This window comes from Oryzias latipes, chromosome 19 (assembly GCF_053564925.1).
Source record: "Oryzias latipes strain Hd-rR chromosome 19, Olatipes_Hd-rR_3.1".
NCBI lineage: Eukaryota > Metazoa > Chordata > Actinopteri > Beloniformes > Adrianichthyidae > Oryzias > Oryzias latipes.
Window position 1 is genome coordinate 19,954,252 of NC_136255.1, and position 26,651 is coordinate 19,980,902.

Genomic DNA, 26,651 nt, shown 5'->3' on the forward strand with positions numbered 1-26,651 from the left:
TTGTTTACACTCTATCCCACTAGATTACAGCCCCTCACACCCTCAACGAAACAATACCGTTGCAAAAATAATAATAATAAAATAAGACAATATCCAGCTTTCCAGGCGTACAGTTTTAATCCGGATAAGGAAAAACAAAGACATTAACAGATCTATTTGTCTACAAGTGGATGCATTGGAATGGAGTGGAGCAGGGAGCCTGTGGAATGCTTATTTTAGCTTTTACATCACTGCTGCAAGCTTTTTCAAACATGTTTTGTCTGCTTCTGATTCACAATGATTTGACCAAAAGAAACACGGTCCTCAGAGATGCAATTTTAAGATGAAATTTTCTTCATATGTGTCAGAAAAATGCACAAGAACATGTTCCACAACTGTGGTTTTCATTGGAGGGGGGTTTTAAGATCAGTACATTAATAATGAAATAATCTTTTAAAATCACTGCAGAGCATTTGTTTTGTCTAAAAATATGCAAAGACCGGTAAAAAACAACATGTGACAACAGGGACGATCAATAAAGGGACTGAGAATGTGGGGGTGTGAATGGTTGATGAAACTGCTGTAACAGAAAACTCTTGACATTTTGTTGTCGTTCCTTCAGTCAGACGCGTAAACTTCAGCTGCTCGCTGACGTCAGTCCTGCAGGTTCTCGGTCAGTCTGTTGCTGGATCCTGGTTCCGGTCTGTCCTGTTACCGCTGGACGCGGTTCTGTTTTCTGCAGGTCTATCCTGAGCTGAGCACGGGCTAGGCCTAGTCTGACCAACAGGGACGAGCCTCGGTGTCTCCTGCAGAGAGTGTCCGCGAAGCGACGACTGATCCCCGGAAAAGAGGCGCTGCGATGGACCGGTGAGGCTTTGGGCGTTTAGAACCAAGTTTTTCATGCAACATTTTAGCGCAGTTATTCCTAAATGAAACGCGAGTTCATGTCTTAAGGAACTTCCCCGTATGTTGCATTAAGATGACACACATAAACCAACACAACAGCTGTTCTTCGATCAATGCATTTTCAAAATAAAAGCTGTTTTTAAGTAGATTTGCTTGCAGAGGTCAAGATATATCAGCTGATCGTTTAAAGAAGTGTCTTTCCTCAAAGTTCACAAACTTCTTCTTAGAAATCAATTCAAGCATGATTCAGATCAGTTATGGGTCAAATAAGCCATTTTATACCATAAATTTGGAATTTTAAAGTATTACAAACAAGTAAGGAAAGAAAGGGGAAAAAAGGGGTCCTAAACAAAAATGTAATAACCACACATTGGCCACTTCCTTACATGTTGTATATTTCCAAGGTAAATAAATCATTAGCTGTTATCATGTTTAATTTATTATAAAATATATATTTTTCTTTTATACAAGATATTTTGCAGACAATAAAACGTATGCAACACCTCAGGAGTGAAGAGAATTCGGACTTAAGGTTATCCCTTCTCAGCTTGATTACATTTTTGATAAGACTTCTGAATTTTGCCCCTTAGTTTTTGCTATTATCTCAGTTCACAGGGATGCATTGCTCCAATTTGTTTATCAATTTTGTTTTTTAATTAAAATAAGGCTTTTTTTTTTTGGGAAAACAATTATCACCACCATCAGCATTGTATCTTATAGATTTTTTTAAGATTCTGATACCCACTAAAGCTACTTCTATCAGACCAAGCAGAAATGCTTCAGTGGAGCACTACAAGGCTGCCATGCTGCTGAGCGGTGCCGGTGATGCTCTGGGCTACAAGAATCAGCTGTGGGAGTACAACGAGTCTGGACCAGCAATTCACCAGGTCAGAGCTGCAACACAGCTGATCATACAGAGGAGGAACCAAACTTTGAACGCTGTTTAGAAGCTCTAGCCTCCTCTTTCAGGAGCTGCAGGAACTCGGTGGTCTGAAGAGCATCAAGGTCGAGCTTCCTGATTGGCCGGTGAGCGACGATACAGTTCTGCATCTTGCGACGGCTGAAGGACTGGCAACAGGTGGAGACCGAAACAACAACAAAAAACTCAGTGACTCCTTGTTTTAGCTTGTTTTGTTTTTTTAAAATAAAGATTTGATTAGATCGATTCGACCTAACAGTTCACATGCTTCTCTTTAAACGCTCCAGCTAAAGGTTAATTCTAATTTACAGTCTTGGCTTGATTTGCTGATCTATTATAGCTTCGCTCAAGTGCAAGAAGAAAGTGGGAAATTCAACTTGACCTTTAGTGTGATGAAGCAAACAAGCAGCTTTTGCTCTCGTCTTTAGTCTCCTGTTCGAACACGTTGTTCTCATTGTAGGGAAGACAGGCGAGGAGCTCCTGCATGAGGTGGCTGCGCGCTACGTGGAGGGAATGAAAGACATGGACGGGAGGAAACCAGGGCCTTCCAGCATTCTGGGTACATTTTTTTTAATGAAATCATCACCATTGTGTTCAAATGACCTCACTACTCAGTACTTAGTGTGCTATAAAGGGCGTTTGCCATTTTGTCCGGGTGTTCGCATCTACAATTCCAAAAAAAAGTGCCCTGCAAACGTCCCAGAAGTCTTGATGAAAAACTAATGTTCCTCAATGCTCACTAGTTTGGTAAATATAGACCACAATCCATTGTGTTTGAATGATGTATCATTTAAAAAGGAATGAATTAAAGTTTTTTTTAAAATAAGTTTCATCATCAGAACACAGTGGATTCATAAATAGTCTTTGCAACATGTTCTTATTTTTTTGTAGGTTTTTACTTTTTGGCAAATGGGTGGTAGTGGTTCAGGCGGTTGAGCGGGTTGTCCAATGATTGAAGGGTTGGCGGTTCGATCCCCGCTCCCACCAGCCAACTGTCGTTGTGTCCTTGGGCAAGACACTTCACCCTCCTTGCCTCCACTGGTGTGTGGATGTGCATGAATGGTACCGGTGATGGTCAGAGGGGCCGTAGGCGCGAACTGGCAGCCACGCCTCTGTCAGTCTGCCCCAGGGCAGCTGTGGCTACAACAGTATCTACCATCACCAAGTATGAATGAGGAATGAATGAATAATGGACACAATGTAAGCCCTTTGAGTGACTTGAAAAGCGCAGATAAATCTAATCCATTATTATTATTATTATTATATTTGCTCTGAAAAAAAGAAAAGGAGTGAGCATGTGTCCAAATTGCAATCATCATCATTGTTATTATCATTTATTTATTTATTTCTAAAGGACCTAACCCAGGGCACTGGATGGTCCCGCACTATATAGTCTTTTTAGAGGTTAGGGAGTAGTGCGTAGTTTCGGATACACACCCAATTTGTTGACGACCGCTGCAGAGATGTCCTTCACTCTCTTAGGTGTTTCCCAGCTAAAGCCTGGAGAAGAAGGGGGCTTCAGAGTACCGTACAACCCTGAGGGGACCGGCTGTGGAGCAGCGATGAGGTCCATGTGCATCGGCCTGAAGTAAAAACTACAGATCGTTTTTTTATAGGATGTCCAAAACTTTTATTCTAAAAGATTTGGGTTTTTGTTTTAGTCAGAAATGGGATCTAATTAAATATCAGAGGTGGTTAAAAAGTGCCTCGTCATATTTTAAGATGAGAATGTTCCAGCTATGAAATGAGACTTTAAAAAAGGACCTAGTAATATTAATGGCCATGAGCAGGGGATTAAAGTCTAATCTGTCTTGGCATTTCTGAAACTAAATGACTGCATAATGGAACAAAAGTACAACTTGTGACAGATATTTTTGAGAAAGAGATTAAAGACCCACTTCAGTCGTCATTGGATCTATTTTAAAAGCCTTCCCAGTGGTCTTCTAATTATGATTGTGCTGTTTTTAGCCCAAATCAAAGGATCTGTGTTGTTGTCGAGGACATCGTTTCTGCAGTAGCTCACTAGAAATTTGCCTCGTACTTGTGGGCCGGATTATTGCCGCGGTGCCACCCCGCTCCCTGTTGCTGAGAGCTCTCTGTTTACACGCTTTGCTGCTAGCTTACACCCACGACCTAACATTACCAGAGCAACAAAAAATGCTGAGCAATATCGGAGCTATCCAGCTGTACAGTTTTCTTAAAATATGTGCCCCATTACCAGAAAAATACCACAAGAGGAATGTCAGAAACACAGTTTTCATTGGAGAGGGTCTTTAAATCAGTGCTTTCTTTCAATTTTAGTAAGAATAGAGATGTTTGAAAACTTTTTTTTTGGGTTTATTCATAACAGGTACCCGAGACCGGACCAGCTGCTCTCATTAGTGGCCGTTGCTGTGGAGACGGGCAGGATGACCCATCCTCACCCCACCGGCTTTCTGGGAGCTGTAGCATCGGCTCTTTTCACCGCCTACGCCGTCCAGCGCAGGCCAATCACCACCTGGGGTCTGGGGCTGATCAACGAGGCCTGTCCCATAGCCAAAGTGTTTGTGCAGGGCCGGGAGTTTGCCGTGGAGGAGACGGAGAGGGACTGGGGATACTTTTGTGACAAGTGGCAGTGGTACGAGCTGCTGAAACAGGGATTTGCTATTGTGTCGTGCTGCAGCCAAATTTAGGCGTGCATCATCAACAGCCTGCAAGAACCTCTGTGAGCTGCAAGGTTACTGCATGGCAATGTGACATTGTAGTGACAGGCTGCAGCTCAGGTTCACTCCAGCAGCATAGTTTGTATTCTACACTACAGCCCCCCTGGATTAATGGAGTAATCGATTACTTGTCTATCCAGTTAAGATCACAAACATCTGTCCTGCTGGAATGCAAGTGTGTCAGGTTAATGTAAATCCTTTGTGTGCTTCAGATAACATCTTGTAATCTCCACTGGCAGAAACATCAGCCACACCAGTCTCTGTATCCTAAGTCCATACATCTATTTCTTTCAATTCACATGTTTTTGTTGGGATGCCAGGTACCTGGACACGAGGGGTATCTCTAACGGAGTGGGACCTGTCATCTGGCCCCCCGCGTACGGTCCGGCAGAGAGGGACGAGGCCTACAAGAGCTTCAGTTTGTCCGGCTGGGCCGGACGGAGTGGCCACGACGCCCCGATGATAGCGCTGGACGCCCTGTTGGGAGCAGGTCCAGACTGGGAGGAGCTGATGAGCAGAGCCGCCTTTCATGGAGGTTAGTGGCTCCATCAAGGAAGTGTGCAGTTGGCATACTAATGTCAGCTTTAATCAAACTTTTAGCCAACTACGCTTTTAATTAAAATGTGTCCTGGGGGGGGGGGGTTAACATATTTCTTATAACAGGAGCCCTGAAGCTTTTGCACATCATAACATTGAAGTCATTTGGTGCCATACTTTAATAAGTTAGAAACTAGTTCTTATGAAGGAGACTTTTATTTATTTAAAGTGCAGCATTTCTCTTTAGTTATTTATGGTTGCATGTACAGGAATCTAGTCTTATAATGTCTATATCCATGCAAAGATGTGTAATCATTCAGAATTATGTGGGTTTTGATTTTTAAATCCCACCGCCTAGTCTGTCCATTAAAAGACCCACTCCCATGAAAATTGTGTTTTTAACATGTTCTTGTGGCGTTTTCTCATGGAGGATACGTATTAAGAAAATTAAGCTTAAAAATCACATTTCTGAGTATTTCCTTGATTCAAATTGTTGTGAATCAGGAGCAAATGAAAAATTGCCATTATAATGGCTGGGACACGAGCTCCCTGCTCCACTTAAACAGAGAGCTCTCAGGAACGGGAAGGGGGGGCTGGGTTGCTCCACGACCAACAGTCCCGCCCAGAACTCAGGCAAATTTCTAATGAACTCCTGCCACTCTGCAGAAGCTGTCCTAGAAAAAGACATTTTAGATTTTAGCTAAAAACGACATAATTACAAGACCACTGGGAACACTTAACATGGATCAAAAGATGATCAGAGTGGGTCTTTAAGCTAACAAACAAAATTTTATAGAGTTAATACCTCTATCATTTCTTGGATATCAAACTGTTAAACTCTGATATGAAGAAACAAAACTAAAATAAATTATCTTTAATGCTAGTACCTATGAAACCAGATCTCTGCATCCATCTGAAGTAAGGCTGCATGATGTGATGAAAACTCGGAACATTAGTGATCAATATTGCGATGACTTTATAACTTGCAATACATGAGCAAATAGTAAAATAACCAAAAACATCCATTCCTTTAATAACCCTTGTGCTATCTTAGGCACTTATACATTGGGAGTTGGGTCATCTAGACCCACTAGACAGTGCTCTGAACCTTTTTTCTTCAATGATTTGTGAACCTCACTGGTGTCCATGGATTACATGAAATCTTTCCACCTTTATCCACCTTTGTCATGGTAGGGAGAACGTGACAATGTAAGGGTGGGGTCATCTTAGACAGCACAAGGGTTAAAGTAACCATTTATTGCGATTTTCGCCATCTTTTGCGATAAGAATATTGCACCACTTGATATTGTGATAGATTTGCTATCTATTCTGCAGGCCTATTAAGATTTTTAAGTAAAAGTTGTGATAATATCTCTACCTTTTCTGCTCAGGTGACAGTGACAGCACCGCAGTGATTGCTGCCTGCTGCTGGGGTCTCCTCTATGGCACCAAAGGGGTTCCTGAAGGCAACTACTGCAACCTGGAGTACCGGGACCGACTGGAGCGTTGTGGCGAGCAGCTGTACGCCCTGTCACAATGACCTGCTCCCAGAGTCAGGTTTGTCCGGCTGAGGAGAATCTAGGCCGGGCTGACGCATTCTGTAGCGCGTCCATCTGGAGGGCTGTCACTGAGCCGCAAAGTGTGCTGGAAGAGAGAACTGCTGACCCACTAACCCATTGTCACTTCTGCCATAACAAGGACACTGCGCCACACGATGAAGGCCAAGAGGACGGCGTGCACAGGGGTCCCCCTAGTGCCCGTTCTGGAGTGAGCAAGCGTTGATGTTCCACAGAACAAATTCAAACTAATGGCAATAAGAAGCTCATGTAAACACGGCCCTCAGAGGTAATGACTTCACTTTGTCGACGGGAAATAAACGCAAATTCTTGTGAGCTTTAAATGAAATCCTCTCCTGCAGTAACTGAAATGTAAAAAAACAAACAAAAAAAACATCTCAACAGCTCAGAAGATGCATCGAAAACCCACAGAATGAGCACTGACTGCATCCGACGCAACATGGAAATAAATGTAAAAACCAACAATTAGTAGTTGAGTTGAAAACTTTATTTTTTGATCATTTTTTTAATTTTTTAAAACTTTTTTTTGTCTTGTTCTTTATTTATTTGAAGTTCCTACAGGACAGAAGAGGGGGCCAAAGGGTGGTTTAACTACTAAACGGAGTTAAAAAAATGTGAAAAATCCCCTGCTGTTTTCACGGCCCTCCTTCCGCGTTGTTCGTGGGAATCCCTCCGTAGTCCGAGATTCCCGTTTTGCTAGCAAAACCTCGCAAGGCTTAAAAACACTTGAAAGAAAAAGTCTGCCGCCGTCTTGCATTGTTCTACTCTCACCCCAGCAAAGAGGAAGATTTCAGCAGCGGGAGGGGTTGGAGCCTGCTGCTGACGCCACTCGTAATAAAAGGTCCTCCTGGCGTTGAGGCTCACAGCAGGGTCATGTTGATGAAGAGCAGAACAGCAGAAGAATAAGGTGCTGTGAAAATGTCCGTCTTCTTCTCTTTTTTTAAATCAGTTTTAAGGATTGTATTTTCCTGGGCGGAGCATCCAGGTCTGCTGGTCGCAGAGGCAGAGCGGTTTAGTTGCCGGGGGGATGGAAAGAAGCGGGGTGCGTCTGGACCTGCATCGCTGTAAGAGGAAAATGAATCAAAACACAGCTTCATTCCTCCTCAAGTGTTTCAGGTTGGCGTCATGTCCTACCTTGTGGATGTCCTATGTAAAAGTGCTGGTGTGCTCCTTGCTGGGGTCCGTGCTGGGGGTGCTGAGGCACTCCCCCAGGACCCTGCTGAGGCTGCAACATCACTAGCTGGGGTTGGCCATGACTCCCTGAGTGGTGACCTGACATGGCTCCTTGAACGTGGGCCTAGCGGACAGAGAATTGGCAACATTTAAGGCTTATGGTTTACGGCAGCGTGCAGTGACGGGGCGCGGCCGTACCTGCGTGATCTGCCCCAGAGGGTAGGTGGGTGGGAGGCCTTGGTGGCTGTGGATGCTGTAGCCCTGAATGGAGTAGGAGCCCTGTGGAGACGTGTGGCCGGGAGGCATGTTGGGTGGGGTGGGGGCCGACAATGGACCAGAGTGGTATAAAGACTGAGGCTGGGGGCCGGACTGGGCATTCTGCAAGGAGAGGATGAAGCTTTGAATGACTAATTAAGTCCAACAGTCATTTGCGGACTTTTTGCTGAGTTGTACGTTTAAGTCCAAACCTAGATTGAGAGTTTATGTTAAAGTCCTTCATTATTTTTACTTTAGCTTCTACATGAAGTTTAAAAAAAAAAAGTCAAGTATATTAACCCTTGTGCTATCCTAGGCACTTTAACAGTGGGAGTTGGGTCATCTAGACCCACTAGACAGTGCTCTGAACCTTTTTTCTTCAATGATTTGTGATCTTCACTGGTGTCCATGGATTACATGAAATCTTTCCACCTTTATCCACCTTTGTGGATAAAGGTGGATAAGGGTGGGGTCATCTAAGATAGCACAAGGGTTATGAGCAGGGGGTGAACGGTATGGAGTCAAATTAGGATCCGCTTACACTGAAAGAGCACTATCACTACTTCAAAGGAGGAATGACGCAGGCAGCGCCAATGGCAGACGCTGTTTTGGAGTGGAAATGACATCACAATAACCTTTATTACCCGATGTCAATCATGTCACATTGGCCAATGGGCTCAAAGCTCCACGTAAAATAAAAGAGCAGCTGTTACAAATAAACCTTTTTCATTTGGTAAAAGTGTGGGGTTTATAGTTTATTTTTTAATTTAAACTTTCAAATTTACATTCTTTATTAAATTTCAACATTTCTTTCGAGTCTAAAATGTTTTTTTTTTTATTTTTCCAATTTTATATTTCAATATTTCCCTCCCGTTTACATTGTGTACTTATGAGTTTAAAGGGGCTTTTACATTTAGATTTGGTACTTTCTCTTTAAGCGGATCCTGACTTGACCCCACACAGCAGGTGGTGCTTTCTGTACCTGTCCAGGGCTGGGCGCAGCGTGCTGCGGTGGGGGCTGGTTTCCCGTCGGAGTACTGGAAGGTTGAGGCTGATGAACGGCTCCTGAGTGATGAGTGAAGGACTGTGGAGCTACAAACAAACAAGTTTAAACAAGTTGTTTAAAAAACAACAACCTTTTAAAGTATTCTTTATTTAATCTTAATATTGGTCTCACCATAGATGCCTTGCTGTGGCCCTTGGGGTCCATCTCCCTGTGTAGGGAACTGAGGACCTCCAGGCGGTCCAAGGGCTTGAGGATGGGGACCCCCACCTTGACTTATCATCCTGGCTCCACTTTGTAGCATGGAATACATTGGCTATTAAAGATGAAAAAAAGTTAAATATTAGCTTTTTATCCACTCCTGGATCCAAAAAGAGTCCATGAACTTTTGAACACAGAATAAACCTTGAATGCTTGGCTAGCTCAAACACTGCAAATGAACTCAAAGATTTGACCTGTCCGGGGTAGGGAGTCATGGCTTGGATGACCTGCTGCTGGCTGTACTGCTGTGGATTGTACTGAAGGTAGGACTGAGGGTAGGGGGACGCCACCAGAGGAGCTCCGGCTGCTGATGCAGCAGCTTGCATTAATGCTGGAGCTGAAGTACCATGATCCGATCGTTGGGGAACCACTGGGCCTAGAGACAGGAAAACATGATCAATACAGAGGACACCTGAGGATAGCAGCATGACTGTGGGGTTCTTTTTTACATCATTCATACTAAAGGAATAGTCAAAATTTGGTGATATTGGCATGTAAATTAGATTAAATAATAATGGGGCAGATTTCTGGGGGGGGGGGGGGGGGGTTGCTGAGCTTTTACCTTTGTTCCTGGTGTATTTTCCCTGGTTGACTGGCATGGTGTACTGGTACATAGGTGGCTGAAAGAAAGAGGCTTTTAGAACAAAACCTGGAGCCTGTCATGTAAAAAAAGAACTACCGTAATTTCCGGACTACAAGCCGCTACTTTTTTCCTGCGCTTACAGCCTTGCGGCTTATTCAGTGACGCGGCTAATTTATGGATTTAATTGGCGGCTGCCATGTACGTACTTTCGAACTCAGTGAATAGTTTGAATTCTCTATCTAACACCAAGCACGAGGCATTTTTATTCAACACACCTCTTAGCAGCCAAACAGCATGGAGTTGACTTCAGGTCTTAGACACTTCAGTCATGGTTCAACAAAATGAAACACACATGCCCGGCCGCATCCCAGAATCCTTTGGGGCCACTAGACCCAACGTGCACGTGATCGCCGCTACATTATGATGAAGCTTTCAAGTTAAAAGCAATCGTTAAAAGCAGCGTAAAAAAGTCCACCGTCACCAACGGGTTTGGAAAAGCCGGTTTGCTGCGTGACGGAGAGAACAGCGCATGGAGTGAATTTACACTCCATTTACGGTTTCTAAGGAAACCGTAAAAGCGGAATTTTGCTTTGAAAAACTCACAGCCTCCGTGTGAGCTGGAGACATCTTCTCCTGCTGATTGAGCTGCGGGGCCGATGGCAGTCTGAAGGCTCCCACACGTAACAACGCATCCGCCCCTCATACACAAAACGTACAGTATTAAGTCCGATTGCTTTGCACAGAAACGATTTGCTCCGTTCACCGGCGCAACGGGGACGAAGTGCTCCTCCTTGAAGCCGCCCTGGCCAGAGGTGTCGGAGTAGATAGGAAGGGGAGACAAGGAGCGCGCGGGGCGGGAGCGGAGCGCAGAGGCGTCCGCGGAGTGCAGAGGCTTCTGAATTCTGACGCACGCGCCGCACTGAGGCGCTCGCTTTTCAGTCGCCGCTGCTTTATTTTACCGTTGTTTTCTAACCAGTCCTGTTACTCCCATAACGCTGCTGCGACACAAGCGGAAGGAGAGCTTTTCCCGTTCACCCCTCCATGCACTGCTGCTACTTGCTAATTCTTAAACACGTACAACAGAATGGCGAGCCGGGCGTTGGCCCCGCCTTTAGCCCCTAAGACTCATGGGAAATGTGGAATCGCGGATGTAAATTTCCTCATCATAACTGAGGGATGTAATGTTGATTATATGGTTACTGTTTGTAATTTTATGTTAGATACCTAGATTGTCAATAAGTAAAAAAAAAAATGAAATAAAAACACCATAACTGAGGGACTTGTGAACAGAATAGAGGTCCATGCTGTTTGACAGATGTCAATACACTCAAATACGTGACCCAGAGGCAAAACTGGCACCACCCACAATGTGCTAATGAATTGCACTCACCCTGGGATTCTGGCCGTGATCTGTCAGGATGACAATATCGGCTAACACATGCGCGGCTTGTACTCTGACGCGGCTTGTGTATGTATAAAAGCAGTCAAACACGTGAATATGGGTGGGTGCGGCTTGTAATCGGGTGCGCTTTGTAGTCCGGAATTTACGGTAACTACTAAAACAGAATCAAAGCAGATGTCTGATTTGAAGCTTTGACCAGAATCGAGGCTTAAAACAAGCGATTGTGTGGTTTTAGTGGCACAGGCAACACCTAACATCCCTTATTGTCGTACAAATCTTAAATGTTCCTCCTCGTTCTCTTCTCTTGAAGTGCATGATGGGAGGTGTGGAAGATGTGGCTCAGATCTTAAGGAAGAAGCTGGCGTACCTGCACAGAGTGGATCTGTGAAACATAGGAGAGGTAGGGGGGGTTGTAGAGGGGCCCCTGTGGGGGCAGAACGACCGGGCTTGGGGGGGTTGGCCGAGGTGGGGTGGGTGCCGTGTTGGGTTTTGTCTGTTTAAGAAAAAGAAAAAGCAGGTTTTAGGATGTCCTACTGCGTTTGTGACTCATATGGTGGGCTTTATAAATGTCGCTTTCAAATGAAAAATGCTTTGTGATTTAACAAAAAAAGAAAATTAAGAAGGATTCCAACAAACTGATATACACTCTATAAATATTTAATGTTAAAATAACACTCTTAGAAAAAATAATTCTCATAAACAAATGTTTTACACTGGCTTACCATGGACATCTGAGTTTTGATTGGGTTGAACTCTTTAGCATTCGGGTTCAAAGTTGACTTTTTCACTTGGCTAAAAATAAATAAGAAATACTTTTAATTACAAACAGATCCCATTTGCCTGTACGGTTGAAATGGTAGCACAAAGATAAACTCGTGGCTGTTTTTAAAACTCACTCGGCTACGCCTTCCGTCGGCTCCGTCGTGTCGGAGCGACCCTCGTCGCTCCCCGGGGTCCTGGCTGGCTGAGGGGTGGACGGAGATTGCCGTTCTGAAAGCGGGGCAGCAGCGCCGGGCCCTGCAGGAACGGCTGCGGTCGTGGCGTCCTTGGCTTGCTCCTCTGTGGGACCTGGTGACGGCTGGGGCTGAGGCTGGGAAGGACTGGTGGATGAAGGCTGCTGTTTGGGCTCTGGAGTCGGGTGAACGTCGGAAGCAGAGGATTTGGCGACACCAGATGGTGCAGCGTCGCCGACAGGAGGGGTTGATGCAGCTGGAGAACTAGGGGAGTTGGTACTGCTTCCACCCGACTGGAGCTAGAAATAAACAAACAGTGATAGAATATAAGTATTAGGAAAATTTACAGTTTTTTGTTTGCCACTAGAGTTTGGAATCGTTTTTTAAATGTTCAAAATAAAGTGCTTCATTAAACGACAAGTAACGAAAGCCTTACTCTGAAGTCTTTGCCGAATTTCCGCAGTTCTTCAAACTGGGATCTTTGCTGAACTGAAGGAGCTGCTCAAAGGAAGAAAAAGCAATAAAAATCAAGCTGATCCTCTCTCTCTCTCTTTGTCATTTTTTTTTTAATTATTTGGATTCTAAGTCCAGTAATGTGAAAGTTTTTCTAGTATTTGAAGTTTCTGTGTGTGCAGCAGACTCACCTTTAGTGGCTTTACTGTCCTCTGTGCTGCCGTGACTTTCTGCTGAGCGCTCCTTTGCAGCTGCAACCAGAATCTCATTCACTGTACAAGGAAGAGAACATTTGCTGAAATTTAGTCACATCTGACTTACTGTGAAGCCAGTTTTCCAGACATTATGGCACATCATTTGAAGTGACACAGATTATTCAATAAAGATTAATATTGAAAACCTATTCATGTAAAAGTTAGGAAATGTTGGTTCTGGATATCTATATGAATGAACAGTAATATAAAACTATGGCTGTAACAATAATCCAAATACTTGGATATTCATGACCTATTCTCAAAAATTTGAGTATGAATATTTGCGACGTCGGAGATCTGTGCTTCACAATGTCTCTCAATCTAGTAGAGTAAAAATACACTTCAGGTAACGTAATTATTGCTCTAAAATGCAGGATAACACAGGAAAAACTAAAACCGTATGAGCTACTGTCACCGGAAGTAAATCAATCTTTAAAGTGTCAGTCAAGATTCTTATTTACAGAGTAAAGCCATTAAGTATTTGGAAACAAACAAACAAACAAAAAGTACAGGTTACTAAAATAATAATAATTTTTAATATATATATGTATTAATTATGATAAAAATACAAAATACAAAATTTTGAACAAAAATACAATGTATAAAATGTAGGAATATTATGAAAATCTTGATCAATTTCCTCTTAAGATGGAAAGAAGACACTAAATATAAAAATGTGTTGACAACAAAACACTGTTGTCATTAAAGGGCTGAGTGTTTTCTAGATGTTTTACTCTTTATATAGGTGTTACCGTGTCTTCATTTACTATATTTTTGTCATTTATCCACTGAAACTGACGGAAAAAACTGTGAAGAACATTTTGAAATGATACAAAGCAGCAGTGATGTGTTATTTAAACTGAGGTTAACCAGGAAGTTAAACATTTGAGTGTGATGTTGTTTAAAGTGATAAATATGACTTCTCTCTTTAAAAATCTTTGTGATTTTATCTGCTATGTCTTGTTGATTCTGACCTCCAGTTCTAAAGGTATTAATTATGGTGTTTAAATTAATTATATTTTATACTTAATTCATCTTGTTAAAAAATACACATACAACAACCAATCACACATATTTAGATTAAATAGTAAGAATCGTGGTTTATTCTGTGATATTATAACACATAAGTTATAATATAAAATTCATAATATAAACATGATGCATAGATAGTTATCTAAATAAAAGAGAAGATAGATGGGGAGACATTACCATCTACAGGGAAGAGAGGAGCAGGGCCGGATGTTTTCTGGACAGGCAGAGGTACAGATGATGTGTCCAGATAAGGCGTGTCCTGGGAAGAGCCTGATTTTGGGGATCGAGACGCTATAAAAAAAACCAAAAAGAATGAAGGGAAATGTTAGGGTTCAGGAAAAACATATCAAAATTCTTTGAGAAAACAAATGGCTAGGAACTTCACCTGAGGACCCGGGGTGTGAGTTTGGGATGCGGTTTGTCCTAATTGTCTGTCTTTGGGCTTTTGGAGAAACTGAAAGACGCAGACATTAGCAGCATGCAGAGATCACACAGTGGTGTAAAAAAAAAAAATAAAAAACCTGAAACAATCCTTACCTCCATTGACTGGCCTGCCCACATCAGAGAGAGCCACTGGGAGGGAGTGGGAATGAGGAACTGAATGACCATGTGGAGCAGGCGGGCTGACTGGGGATGTCGCAGCGGAAGCAGAAGCTGGAGTTTGTACCGGTCCACCGGGAGAGGCGGGTGTGTAGGGACTTGCAGGACCAGAACCTGAGCCTGGGCTGGCGCTTCCCTGTGAGTGGTGGGGGCCGTAAGCTCCGCTGCGTCCTGAGAGAGGACTGCTTCTCTCTGAGGGGGAACCTCCAGGCTGAGGTCCAGCAGCAGGCGGTAAAGGTCTGGGGGACGAAGATGAGGAGGATGGAGGGGCGGAGCGGTAACCTCCGCTTAAACGGCTGTGTGGGGGAGGACCCCCCGGACCCCTCTCTGCTCGCTCTCGGTTCATCTCTCTGTGTCTTTGAGGTAATGGAATGTACTTGCCCTCTCTGATGGAAAATAACAACAATGAAGCTGCTTTAGATCACGTTCGTTTAAAGAACATCCTGTAAGAACCATTTAAGGAATAAGATTATCACACTTAAAGTAGCAGCTAGCTAAGTACTGCTGTCAGCAAACGGGACTCCTTTATAACAGAGAAGCTATTTATTATTTTGTCATTTTAAAAATAATAAAAGCTGTCAAAACAGATGCCTCAATAGAAGTACGTGGTCTCACGTCCAGCGTTTGAATGACAGATTTTGTGTAGCCCCCTTTCAAGGGTGCGGACCTCCAACAAGCGCTCTAATGGTTGGCAGGAGTGGTCGCCATAGAAGTGATGACTCAGACCAATCACTGCTTACCGACGTCACCTGGCTACAACATGACGACGCTCGCAACGTGAAAAAAGGCCGAGTAGAAATAAAAAAGCTTCAATCTAAAGAAGTGTTTTGCTGAATTAGGACTTGTTAATATGATAATTTACAAGTGTCGAGGAATGCATCTTTTGTGAAGAGTAGCTTGTTGAATTATTTCCGTTGCCACAGCGGCAAGTTTCCAGACTTTATTGGCAAAAACGTAGAGAGCGTACAAGTCTCATTAATGCTTTCGAGATTTATATTCAAAGAGAGAAATTGATTGTTTGGTGGGGGAGGATACATTCTCTAAAGTGTCAGGATAATTATTCTTATTTGAGGGAATCCTTATGCTTTTAGTTATATATTAAAAAAGTATTAATTGCAAAATTATCTTCTCAAAAGAAAAATACCATAGCTGTGAGAGAAAGCCAGCAGATAAGTGATAGTTTCATTTCCCTTTAGACGTTTCTACATTTTTTGTGGAATTATGTTTTGTGCACAATTAAATAAAATGTGGTTTTTGAGATGCTGTTAAAACCTTGATTACCTCAAATAGAATGGGGAGAAATTGGAAAAACCCCTGCAAATAAAATCACCTTTGAAAGTCACCCTAGTAATCAAGCTCCATGATGATCTGCCTGAAAGACCTTCTACTGTCCTCGAATCTCACCTATTGCTGGCTCCAGGACTGTCTCTGCCTCTTTCCCGCTCTTTGTCGCGGGGACTCTCGCGGCCCCGCTCTCGATCGCTGCCGTCTCTCATCACAGAACTGAACTTCTCTTCTTCAGTTTTGCCTTCATCGTTTTCCAGGCCGACGCGATGGCGATACTGGGGGCTTGACTCGATCTCACTAGCCAATCGGGCAGCTCGGGCCTCCCTTTGCCGATAGTTCTCAGAGTTTCCCCTCTCCAAGGGAACACTAAAAGAGACAACATGTAAAAAAAGAAATATTAATAATACAATTAGCAAGAGTGACTTTATGCTGGATGTAGAATGTTACAATTAAAGCCTAAAAGTCACACATTACTTTGTACTAAAAGTATCAGAGGTTAGAAACTAACATATTTCTGAACACTGTCAGTATTAAAAATCATTAAAAACACATTTGAACTCTGAAAAAGATGGCTTTAGGATGTTTTATGCGTAACAAGACAAAATAGAAAAATCTGCTGTGAATTCTGGCTTTTGATCGTCTCTGAAGAGCAACACCAGCAAGACTTCGTCTTCATCATTATTATATTGAGTTTCAGACACTTATTTTTCTATCCAAACAAACCCTGGAGATATGAACAACACTACAAGAAGATATTTTGGTATAATTTCATCTTGTTATGACGATGGAGGACATGCAATATCCACTTTAAAGCTTTCAAAAGTCAGATTTTTGACAGATCGCAATGTCCTGACGTAAATATCCTAAATAAATAAAACCCGACAGATGCCATTTATGCAGATAACTCTTAAATCAAACCAAAAAAAAATGTGTTTTCACAATATATTCAAAATGTTTGACAAACTCATTGTTTCTTTTTAAGTGTCAATCATAATTGTCTTCAACATCTTTTATGATGGACCAATTTCATAGTTATTAAATATACAAATTATATCTTTTATTGCCTACTTGTAAACATATCAGGGGAATCCGAGCTATGACTTACGTATACATGGAGAGGCTGGAATCATACGTTGACGTGACGCCATATTTCACTTCATTGTAACGAAACATCTCATTGGCATCCCAGCCATTAGACTAAAAAAATAAATAAATAAAAACACATTAGTTTGAAGACGACAGTTAGAAGATGGGCTGCAGGTAGAGAGTGTGACGAGCATGATTTACAAAAGAGAAAGGCTAACTTACTGTATCATTTTCCAGATCGTAATTCTCCCCATTGCTGTCTCCTCCCTCCCATCTCTGTAAAACCTTCTCTTTGTGTTCTCCATTGATGCGGTTGGAGCTAATGGCCGTGTCTGTAAAAGTGTCTGGGGTCGAAAGAAAGAAAATTACGTCAAAAGTGATCCGCAACTCCCAAGCTTTATTGTTGCTTTGCAGCTAAATGAGTAGTTAGTAGCCGAACTTTGTAACAGACGCGTGTCCGTACCTCTGGTGGCATAGTTAAGATCCACATCCCTGCAGATCATGGTGACTAGATCAGAGGGACTGAAGATCATCGTCTCTGTGATGTCCTCCCTCCGCGGTGGAGCTGCTGTCGACCCGTCATCATCAGGACCGCGTTTGTGTACAGCATCCACGGCCAACTCACACTAAAGCATTTTAAAGACAGCAGAACTTTAAAATGATTGCTATACATCAACCTTAAATAAACTTATTGCAAAAGAATAGTCCTAATCATGTTTTTGAAGCAACAAAGCAATTTCTGGCTAGCCAAGAGAAGCGTTTTACCCGGGAGCTGAGAGTCTTGAAAATGCCTTGAAAAACATTGCCATTCTTCACTCTTATGTCACAGGTGGACCCCTGCAAGCGAGAGAGAAAACTTATCCACTTTTAGATTCTTTTTCTTAATTATTGTCACGCAAAAAAGTAATATTTGGGTTAAAATAACTCCTTTTGGTCCCACAGATCTTTCTAAAGGGGTAAATTTTGGTCCGGTCAAAGGGTTTTGTGAGCAGTGTAATTAAGTATGAAAAAATAATGTACAAATAAAATTAAACAGGTAGCAAAAGTCAAATTCTCAGTTAACTTGGAGCAACCTGGCATAATCCAAAACATAAGAGAAAACTATAATAAAAAAAAAAACTTAAATATAGAAATATTTCCACACGTTTTGCTTGAATAAAGCCACAATTTCACAAAGATATTTTAGGCAATAATCTAAACAATTTACCACAACAGCTGTGAGGAAATGAAGCATTCTAGCATTGTTGTAGACTCCCTCAAAGACCTGTAAAGGAAAAACAGCCATTATTTTAGTAAAACAGTGAGCATCAAAATTAGAAAGAACATTTTTGGTTTACCCCGGAGGTGAAATTGCAAAAATCACTGAATACTCTCTTTATGCCAACACAGAACTCTTTGACTCAACAGAACTTTAACTCATTAACATGACTTTTCGTCACAGGTTGGCATTTGTCGCTCACAGGATTTTGTTAACCTGTTTTCCCAAATGCAAAACTAATGTTTCAACATTCATTGGATGATTTAATTCCCCATCTTTTTATGGTCTAATGTGGAGCAAAAGATTTCTAACTGATGAGTATTTCTGATAGATGACACTCACAGGAGTTGCCTGGAATGATGGCTTTGCAGAGGCTCGATTCCTGGAAAAAAAAAGGAATTGTTTGAAAGGTTGAAATATAGTTGTCTTCAAAGAGTTCACCGAATCTGTAGCTTAGTTAAATGTTGGTAGGCTTGCATATAGTCTATTCTCTTGATTTAATTTGATAGGGGTGTAGCGATTTATTTTAACGATTCAATTCATATTGTGATTTGTGGTTCCTGATAAGAGTCATAGTTGATATTGGTTTGTTTTAAATGATCAGATTCACTGGCTGATTTTAATCCAGGACGTCATAAACCTAAATAAATAAATAAATAAACACCTGGGTACTAAAAAGTGCAAATAATCCAGATTGTTTGTATTTCCTGCTAGATGATTAAATGCAAATGAAATATGTGTACAAAAAAACAAGTAAACCAGAGTTAATGGCACATCCATTCATATTTTTGCTTCATAAAGTTGAGCCCACTGATTGTTTTTCTTTACAAAAATAATATACGGAGCATTATTAGAAGATTATACCACACTTTGTGGTAACTAACACAATTCAAAGTGTTTCCACAGGCATTTGAATTTTTATTTAACAAAAGAAAGACTAGTTATCTTTCGATCTGGCCATTTAAAGGCGTTTTAATCGATGTGAGAGAAACATTTAGCTTTTATGCCAACGTGGAACTGCGTTACTACTGCCAGGTACAAGTGTTACAAAACGAAGCCACATTGACACTAGAAAACGTCTTCAAAATGCACACCCGAGTGGCTGGTCTGTTAGGTTTACGCGTAAGTTTACTTTTAATGTTTTGTTATAGATAAATATTCAAAGTCGAGATATTTGTCGAAAAGGGATCCTCTTTCTGACAATCCGACACAACCTAACCGCGACTTGCTGTTTGGTGCTTTCAACACACTTAGCCCCACCTTTCTGGTTCAGCTAAATCAGAATAAAGCCTTCTTGTTTGTCCATCCCTGCTGTCAATCACTAGACAATTAATGCAATTGGTTTAGAAAGCAGCTCTGTTTTGAGAGCCACGCCTACTGGTACGCTGCGTTTTAACCGGTAGGCCTTCTAAACACCAGAGAGAATCCTCGGCCTGTCCTAAGGAGGGACACCGAACGGGCCTACCTTCCAGCGGGTGTCCTGCTGCCGCTGTTCATCCCGCTGACTGGCGAAGACATACCGCCGGGCCCCGACGTTCCGTTAGACGTCTTTCTCCCGCCTGCGCCAGGCTGCTGTTGTTTTAGCATTGCGACGCACAAGGCTTAGACAGTACCACTTTATTAGCCAAACCCAATAAACAGGGTGCCTTCCAACGTAAAAATACTAACAAAACCAAATTTCCTTGCCTATATATCACCTATCGTAATAAGCAGAAAGCCGGTCCAACCTTAAAGACCGGCTAGTACTGCTAACAAATATCGACTGTGGCCTAAAATATTAAGGCAAAAAAACTTGAATTAAATACAGGATATACTTAGCCTCTTACCACCAAATATATTTACTTTAAAACCACAAAAGTAAAGTCCAAACTAATACCTAAAACACACTCGGTTCCGTGTAAATATTTAGCGATAGCAACAAGCTAAGTTAGCATTAGCTTTGATCCTCAAGCTCACTTCGAGTGCCTGCCTTCCTTCCTTCGGGATTTACTTTCTTCCCTCCGTCTCGTAACCTTAGCTCCGACGCCGCTGACTCTTCGGTTGAAAAGTTAGTACTTGGCGTTATTGTCAGTTTCCTTACGAGGTTTCAGTTATCAGGCTTCTTATTGAAAACCTGCTGCGGTCGGTCAACACCACCTTTCGGTAGGCTCACTTGACTCAATCCGCGCTCGGCTGACTGGAAACCGGCTGGAAGGGGGAGGGGGCAGAGATGTGCTTTAGCACTTTTGACCTACTACTGCGAGCGGGTACACGGAGTAATTTCTGCACTGATTCAGATTCATTTATTTTAAAATCACAATTTTCTGTCACCAAAGCAGGGGGTTTGATCTGTACACGTGGCAGTATCTACACAAAACACGTTGCTTGTAAAATGTGGCATTTAATATTATTATTATTACACATTTTTAACTCCGCTTTTCCTCATTTTAACAACAGTGACTGCACTTTAACTTTATTTTATATGATTTATACATAATCAAAAACTTTTAAGGACATATTGCATAAAGATGCCAAATTTTGGCTGCGCCTGGATTAGGGGTATTACGGTTTTCAGCTTCAACCATCATGGCGGCGCCCGGGAAGATCATTGGGCGTTTTGTAATTTTTCTTAAAAAAGGCTCTTTGTTTGTCTTTTTCTTAATTTAAAATTGGATAGTTATTATTGACATATTTCTTTTAATAATCAAGAAACTGTAAGTCCTTTTTGTATTTGGGGGATATCATTTATAGTGTGAATAGTATGTAAAAGTATAACATGTGAGTAATAAGCTTAGATCTATAAGAATTGTTGCTCTTATCAGGTCAGTCTGCTGTTATACTGAAGTGTATTATTACTTATAACATTGCCATAGAAGATGTCTGGGGAGAAAAGCAGTTTTGTTGAACTTTTTAAGTGTTTGAGTCTTATTTTGACAGGTATGGATCACACATGAAGCTCCAACCTGTGCGGATGATCCATTCTCTGGTTTCCAGGTGCATCAGTCACCTGTCCAGACAGTGTTATGATGTCATTGTGGTGGGTGGAGGTCATGCAGGGACCGAGGCGGCGGCTGCTGCTGCGAGAATGGGAGCTGAGACGCTTCTGGTCACACAGAAAACACACACAATTGGTAGGATTTTATGAACAAAAATGTATCTTAAATTCTGAGCAGCTGGACGCATATGGATTGTTCCTACTTGATCAATGTTTTACCAGGTGCGCTGTCCTGTAACCCCTCGCTGGGAGGAGTGGGGAAGGGTCACCTTGTCAGGGAGGTAGATGCTCTGGATGGGTTGTGTGGACGAGCTGGAGACTGGGCTGGGATTAATTTCTCCATCTTGAATCGGAGAAAGGGGCCCGCAGTGTGGGGGCCGAGGGCTCAGCTGGACCGCCAGCGTTACAGGGAATTCATTCAGGTATTATACACATACTAATAATTGTCAGATTGACTTTAAATGTCATGACAGACTTATGTGTTTTTCTGCAGGGTGAACTGCAGTCCATCAGTAGATTGACAGTCCTGGAGGGCTCTGTGGAGGACCTACTGGTGGCAGAACCAAATCCAGATGAGCCTGGCAGCCACAGAGTAACTGGGATAAGTTTGGGTATGCAGCACACACATATGACACTAGAATCTGAGAGTGGATAAATTACATTATTTTATTTCTCTTTTTACTGTCAAAATTAGAAAATGTCCTCAACCCAATCACCGCCAGCTCAGTGATTCTCACCACTGGTACTTTCTTGTCTGGATCCCTTTTCGTGGGCCAAACCACGTCTCCTGGGGGTCGGATCGGAGACGCCCCATCGAGTGCTGGGCTGTCCCACACCTTGAAGGAGAGACTGGGGCTCAGAGTGGGCAGGCTTAGAACTGGTACCCCACCTCGGATCGTGAAAGAGTCTGTCGACTTTGCACTGGCGGAGCTTCACCCACCTGACAGACATCCGACGCCGTTCAGTTTTATGAACACACACACTCGCTGTAAGGTAATGTCAAACAAGAAGGACCCTCTACGGGATTATTATCAATATTGTGTGTGTAGTTAGCATCAGTAAGATTCATCTTATTGCTGCTAGGCTGAGGAGCAGGTGCCGTGCTACCTGACCTACACCACTCCTGGTGTGGAGAGGGTGGTGCAAGAGAGTCTTCATCTCAACTGCCACATACAGCAAGACACCAAAGGTCCCAGGTACACAAGCATGCAAAAGCCCCGTTTGGCTTAATGCCGCTGTTCAGAACAGCTCAGACTGATTTTTTTGTTGTCACTGGAAGGTGAATTTACATGAAAAAAGACTCAATCCCCAAAAATTTTAAAATAAGGAGATTTTTGTTTACTTTAAAGTATGTGACGAGCCAATCTGAAGCAAAATTATGCATATTTCTGTGAACATGTGGCTGATGCTTTGAGGACTTTTTGTCCTCTCTGTCACAGATACTGCCCTTCCATTGAATCCAGAGTGCTGCGCTTTCCAGGCCGGAGTCACCAGGTCTGGCTGGAGCCTGAGGGAGTGACCTCCGACCTTCTGTACCCACAGGGTCTGTCCATGACTATGCCCCCGGAGATGCAGCTCCGCCTCATCAGGGAAATCCCCGCCTTGCACAGAGCTGAGATTCACTCTCCGGGTAGGCAAACACGTGGAACAAACCTCACCTCCTGTGCCTCGTGTGCAAGGAAACTTCTAAATCCTTTTGTTGTTTTCAGGTTACGGTGTGCAGTACGACTATGTCTGCCCGACTCAGCTGAGTTCTGCACTGCAAGTGAAAACCACTCAAGGTCTCTTTTTAGCCGGTCAGATAAACGGAACGACGGGTTACGAGGAGGCCGCTGCACAGGTAGCCGCCGCGTCTCACAGAGTTACCAAACACATTCTGGACAGGACTTGTGTCACATAAAAATACTCTCATACACAATCAAATTGGGAAAGGTGGTTAAAAAATATAGATATCCCATCCAAATTCAGTTTTACTGTCTGCCTGAACCACTGCTGGTGAATTATGGGATTTAATTAAAGACCCGCTCCGATGAAAATGGTCTTTTTGGAGTTTTCTAACATGTTCTTAGCGCATTTTTCTCATGATGGAGGACATACATTAAGAAGATTCTGCTTGAAATGGCATCTCTGAGTATTTTTTTATTCATATTGTTGTGAATCAAAGCGGACAAAAAAAAATGCAGTTTGAAAAAGAGCTTATTTGTGACGTAGAAAACATGGTGGGCGGGCCTCCAGCTCCCTCCTTTGAGCACCTGGGAGTGGGGTGGGGAAGTGGGGCGGTGTTGCCAACGGTCCCGCCCTCAACTCAGAGGCAAATTTCTAATGAACCACCCCCGCTCTGCCGAAACTATGTCCTAGAAAAACGTAAAAGGTTTTTTGATTTAGGCTAAAGTGGCATAATCACAACCAAAAGACCACTGGGAAGTCTTTTAAAATAGATCGGAGTGGGACTTTAAGTGAGAAGAAAACCAGTCCTCAATGGAACGTTCCTCATGTCCATGCAGGGCTTGTGGGCTGGGGTGAACGCCGCCTGCCGGGCGCTCTCTACGCCTCCGGTGTCGCTGTCCCGAACAGAAAGCTACATCGGAGTTCTCATAGACGATCTGGTCAGCAGAGGCGTTACAGAGCCGTACCGCATGTTCACCAGCAGGGCGGAGTTTCGGACCTCTCTAAGACCGGACAATGCTGACCTTCGTCTAACGCCAAAAGGTACTTCCACTACCCCAGAAATGTACCTTTATTTTAATATGAACTTCTGGACTTATATCAAAAAGGTTTTGCAACCTTCAGAAAGTTAGGATTTAAGGAATTAAAAAATCCTGTTTTTTCAAATTTGATTGAATAATTTCCAGACGTATTGCTTGGTGGTGGATCAATAAATCACCCAGCCTACACAGTTACCCTGGAATCAATCCCTATTATGTACTTAAAATAAAAAATGTGTCTTAACTCCACTGAATCTCTGAAAAAAACATTGTTTTAAAACATTTTCTAGATCTTATCAAGGTCAGGTTGAAATATGAAAGCATTAAAGAGATGCTGGGTTAATGAAAACAGTCATATTTAGGCTTCGCCTGTTTTCAAATATTAGATTAAAACACCAACAAATGAAATATGTTCATGTCTGTGATTTACAATTTTTAAATAAAAGTTAGACAAATAATTGTCTTTTTTCCCCAAACCCCCTTGTCCTAGATGTTATCTAATCCAATCCAACTTTATGTTTAAAGTACTTTTTATACAACAGTAACCCAAAGGGTTTTACAGAATTAAATCAAATAGAAACAAAATTATAAAATAGACAGAATGCCCTAACCCTCTCGAGCCCCTCCCACCCTACATATCTATCCATCCTTCTTCTTCCATTCATCCGGGACCGGGTCGTGGGGGCAGCAATCTAAGATGCCCAGAGACTTCCCTCTCCCTAACCATGTCCTCCAAGCTCCTCTGGGAACGCCTGGAGGCCCCCCCCCTAGGCCAGCAGAGAGACGTAGTCTCTCCAGCTTGTCCTGCCAAACCAGAGACCCGAGCCACATCAACTGGCTCCTGTCGATGTGGAGGAGCAGCGGTTCTACTCCAAGCTCTCTCTGGGTGACCAAGCTTCTTCCTCTATCTCTAAGGGAGCGCCCAGCCACCCTATGGAGGAAGCTCATTTCAGCTGCTTGTATCCGGAACCTCGTTCTTTTGGTCATGACCCAGAGCTCACGACCATAAGTGAATACTGGAACAAAGATTGACCAGTAAATTGAGAGCTTTGCTTTCTGGCTCAGTTCTCTTCACCGCAACGTGCGGTAACAGCAGACACCGCACCGATCTTCCATCAGTCATGAAAAAGATATTTAAACTCCTCCACCTGGGGCAGGAAATACTCCACCCACTGAGAGTTGGCAAACTACCTTTCTCCGGTGGAGAACAATGGTCTCAGACCTGGCGGTGCCGACCATGACCATCCCAGCCGCTTCACACCCTACATAATGAAACATAAAACAACATGTGCATAAAACTAAATAGAAATAGAAACTAAAATAACACAAAGTCAAAGCGGAGATTGACAATCAAATAAATAAATAAAACTGGAAAGGTGAAAATCAAAAGTATAAAGTTTAGTCATAAAAAACAATTGACCCCGGTCTCACACAGGGTTTCATACTGTAAAATCATTTCAGATAAACATGAAGGCCCATAAAACCTTTATAAACAATTGGTTCTGTTTGAAACCTCCATGTCGTTTTGTTTTGTCAGGTTATGAACTGGGATGCGTGTCCCCTTCACGCTACCGAGAAGCCATGCGAGTGCAGCGCAGCCTGCAGGACGCCATGGCGGCCCTGCAGGCCCTCACTCTGTCCACCGCCAGCTGCAGGGAAAAGCTCCCCGATGTCCGTGTGAGTGAGTCCAAGAACGCAGCGCTGACGTGAGTAGCGTGTGGAAAAATTGACATTAAAGACAACATAAAAACCCAAATTCACTCCCGTTTAAAAGCAACATGACTTTTTTTCTTATGGGATTCTGCTTCTCAGTGGGATGGAGCTGCTGCAGTATAAGGAATTATCGTTTGAAACGTTGGCATCCGTCTTCCCGGAGCGTCTTTCGTCCTACTTGGAATTCTCACAAAGACTCAAGATAGAAGGTTTTAGTTTTTAAGAATAGAGGAGCTTTTGTTGAATAGCTGCAGGAGTTGTGTTTCTAAGCCATAGGACTGTGTTTTTCTCTGAAACCGTTCTGTTTCTGTCACACAGCTGTGTACAAGCCTCATTGTGACATAAACAAGAAAGAAATTGAGAGGATCCAGAAGGAGGAGAAGATGTTTCTGCCTCAGGACATCGACTATTTCTCTCTGCCGGCGTCTTTGTCTCAGGAAGCCAGAGAGATCCTGGACAGAGTTCGACCGACCACCGTGAGTCTGCACTCTGAAAGACCCGCTCCGATCATCTGCTGAGTTATTTGAAAGGCGGTCCCAGTGGTCGTTTAGTTATGATTATGCCGTTTGTAGCCGAAAGCGAAAAACCTGTGACCTCTTCTAGGAAATAGTTTCTGCAGGGATTTATAAGAAATTTGCCTCTTGAGTTGTAGGCAGTACCTTTGGCGCAAAGCAACCCCGCCCCCTTTCCCCTTTTGATTTCTGTGTAACAAATACAAATACATAAAACACCCTTTTCATCGGAGTGGGTCTATAAAAGAATAGAAGCGATCACTTTTCTTTCGTTTATATAAAACCACAACGTGAAAAATAGGAATGACTAATGAATTCTCTTTTCCTGTCCTCCAGCTGGGTGCTGCTACTCGTCTGGAGGGGATCACTCCTGCTGCAGTCGTCAGTCTTTACAACTATGTACAGTTTGCAGAGAAAAAAGGAGGAACTGGTCAACAGAAAACAACCAGATCTAAATGAAAATAAAAGAAAGCTTTGTGCAGGAGAGCCGGTTTCCCCTCAGAGAGTCAAAGACTTTGTGATCATGT

At 42.8% G+C, this 26,651-nt stretch overlaps 3 protein-coding genes across 10 annotated transcripts; 2 read left to right on the forward strand and 1 right to left on the reverse strand.

The window, feature by feature from the left end:
* The first annotated feature begins 495 nt into the window (after positions 1–495).
* adprh (ADP-ribosylarginine hydrolase) lies at positions 496–7,088 on the forward strand. Its single transcript, XM_004080304.5, has 8 exons — positions 496–846; positions 1,649–1,772; positions 1,855–1,963; positions 2,265–2,363; positions 3,287–3,392; positions 4,155–4,421; positions 4,827–5,041; positions 6,435–7,088. The coding sequence occupies exons 1-8, from the start codon at positions 839–841 to the stop codon at positions 6,581–6,583; spliced, it is 1,077 nt and encodes a 358-aa protein (XP_004080352.1). The 5' UTR covers positions 496–838; the 3' UTR covers positions 6,584–7,088.
* atxn2l (ataxin 2-like) lies at positions 7,086–20,318 on the reverse strand. Of its 5 annotated transcripts, none has more exons than XM_023949721.2 (24): positions 20,177–20,318; positions 19,686–19,821; positions 18,563–18,602; positions 18,170–18,226; positions 17,728–17,799; positions 17,426–17,588; positions 17,185–17,306; positions 16,982–17,073; positions 15,994–16,242; positions 14,527–14,975; positions 14,375–14,443; positions 14,167–14,280; positions 12,895–12,975; positions 12,687–12,748; positions 12,194–12,549; positions 12,020–12,089; positions 11,665–11,790; positions 9,875–9,932; positions 9,507–9,688; positions 9,226–9,367; positions 9,031–9,140; positions 7,992–8,171; positions 7,755–7,917; positions 7,086–7,682 (listed from the first exon to the last, which is right to left on the reverse strand). In XM_023949721.2, the coding sequence occupies exons 2-24, from the start codon at positions 19,805–19,807 to the stop codon at positions 7,633–7,635; spliced, it is 3,129 nt and encodes a 1,042-aa protein (XP_023805489.1). In that variant the 5' UTR covers positions 19,808–19,821; positions 20,177–20,318; the 3' UTR covers positions 7,086–7,632. The 5 variants fall into 5 exon arrangements, with proteins under 5 accessions (XP_023805489.1, XP_023805490.1, XP_078793520.1 ...); XM_023949722.2 differs by having other exon boundaries at positions 19,686–19,792; positions 20,177–20,316; XM_078937394.1 differs by having other exon boundaries at positions 19,686–19,792; positions 20,097–20,232.
* mto1 (mitochondrial tRNA translation optimization 1) lies at positions 20,226–26,608 on the forward strand. 4 transcript variants are annotated; one of them, XM_020712095.2, is made up of 13 exons: positions 20,226–20,362; positions 21,137–21,330; positions 21,417–21,616; positions 21,688–21,805; positions 21,889–22,187; positions 22,278–22,390; positions 22,634–22,824; positions 22,904–23,034; positions 23,699–23,903; positions 25,437–25,605; positions 25,712–25,821; positions 25,931–26,088; positions 26,461–26,608. In XM_020712095.2, the coding sequence occupies exons 2-13, from the start codon at positions 21,150–21,152 to the stop codon at positions 26,581–26,583; spliced, it is 1,998 nt and encodes a 665-aa protein (XP_020567754.1). In that variant the 5' UTR covers positions 20,226–20,362; positions 21,137–21,149; the 3' UTR covers positions 26,584–26,608. The 4 variants fall into 4 exon arrangements, with proteins under 4 accessions (XP_020567754.1, XP_020567753.1, XP_011486339.1 ...); XM_020712094.3 differs by having other exon boundaries at positions 20,342–20,466; XM_011488037.3 differs by lacking the exon at positions 20,226–20,362 and adding an exon at positions 20,755–20,913.
* The last annotated feature ends 43 nt before the right edge of the window (positions 26,609–26,651 follow it).